An 858-nucleotide genomic window follows, 5' to 3' on the forward strand; every position below is an offset into this window, starting at 1 on the left:
GTAACGAGTAACGACAACGCCCAGGTGACACACGAGGCAAAGGGGGCTGCAGAGGAATGGAGGGCGGGAGGGCGGGGCTGGGTGAGCCGAGCGCTTCGAGGCGTCCGGACGGGAGACCTGCTGCGCCGCGACCCTCCCGAAGCGCATTCGATGCACGACACAACGGTAACGTAACAGGAATAAAGTCCCCTTTAAAAAGCTGTAGCAGCAAGAACGGCCCTTCCTAAGATTCAGTAGAGAAAACTGAGGCGCCCCCTATGCTTCCGGGTGAAGGGAGGACACAGTACTGTCGTCGGTGCTGCCTGCGCTGCCCTCGGGTCACTCCCGTCTCTAACCGCTGACAGGCGGGCCTCCCTCGGGCATAGGATGCCTGCGGGCCCGCCTGGCCTGACGACCAAGGTCGCCATCGCCCCTCTCCCCGCCACCCCGGTGAACGGCCGCGCACTCCGCTTCGCGGGGTCACGAGCGGACACTGGCGCACCCTCCCAAGGAGACGAGGGGCGATGCTAAGCTGCCAGGTTTCAAAACCACAGGGGTCGGGCGGCGGTCAGGAGTGCCCGGGGCCCGGGCCCTGCTCCCTCTCGGTGGCCTAGGGATTTCGGACTCGAGCCCCCGCCTCGCAGCCTGGCCCGGGGGCCACACGCACCAGGGGCGCCCTGGGTGCCGGCCGGCTCTGCGTCTTCGGTGGCCTCGCCCTGCGCCGCGAGCCTCGGGGCTGCTGCTTCCTCACGGAAAACACCTTCGTTGTGAACGGGAGCTGGCTCCGCGCTTTCCACGGGCGGCCGATCTTCCAAGGTCTCCCCGGGAGCCTCCGAGCCCTCTCCCGGCGCCTGCGGCCCCGCGGCGGCCGGTCGGAGC

At 68.5% G+C, this 858-nt stretch overlaps 1 protein-coding gene across 1 annotated transcript in view; it reads right to left on the reverse strand.

Annotated features, from left to right (window-relative positions):
- The window catches only part of NDUFV3 (NADH:ubiquinone oxidoreductase subunit V3), a 13,526-nt gene that overhangs the window by 5,618 nt on the left and 7,050 nt on the right, over window positions 1-858 (reverse strand). Inside the window, exon 4 of the mRNA XM_023523179.1 lies at window positions 647-851. Within this exon, the coding sequence (XP_023378947.1) occupies window positions 647-851 (205 nt within the window). The remainder of the gene's footprint in view (window positions 1-646; window positions 852-858) is intronic.

Source organism: Pteropus vampyrus, unplaced genomic scaffold (assembly GCF_000151845.1).
Source record: "Pteropus vampyrus isolate Shadow unplaced genomic scaffold, Pvam_2.0 Scaffold380, whole genome shotgun sequence".
In the NCBI taxonomy this organism is placed as follows: Eukaryota; Metazoa; Chordata; class Mammalia; order Chiroptera; family Pteropodidae; genus Pteropus; species Pteropus vampyrus.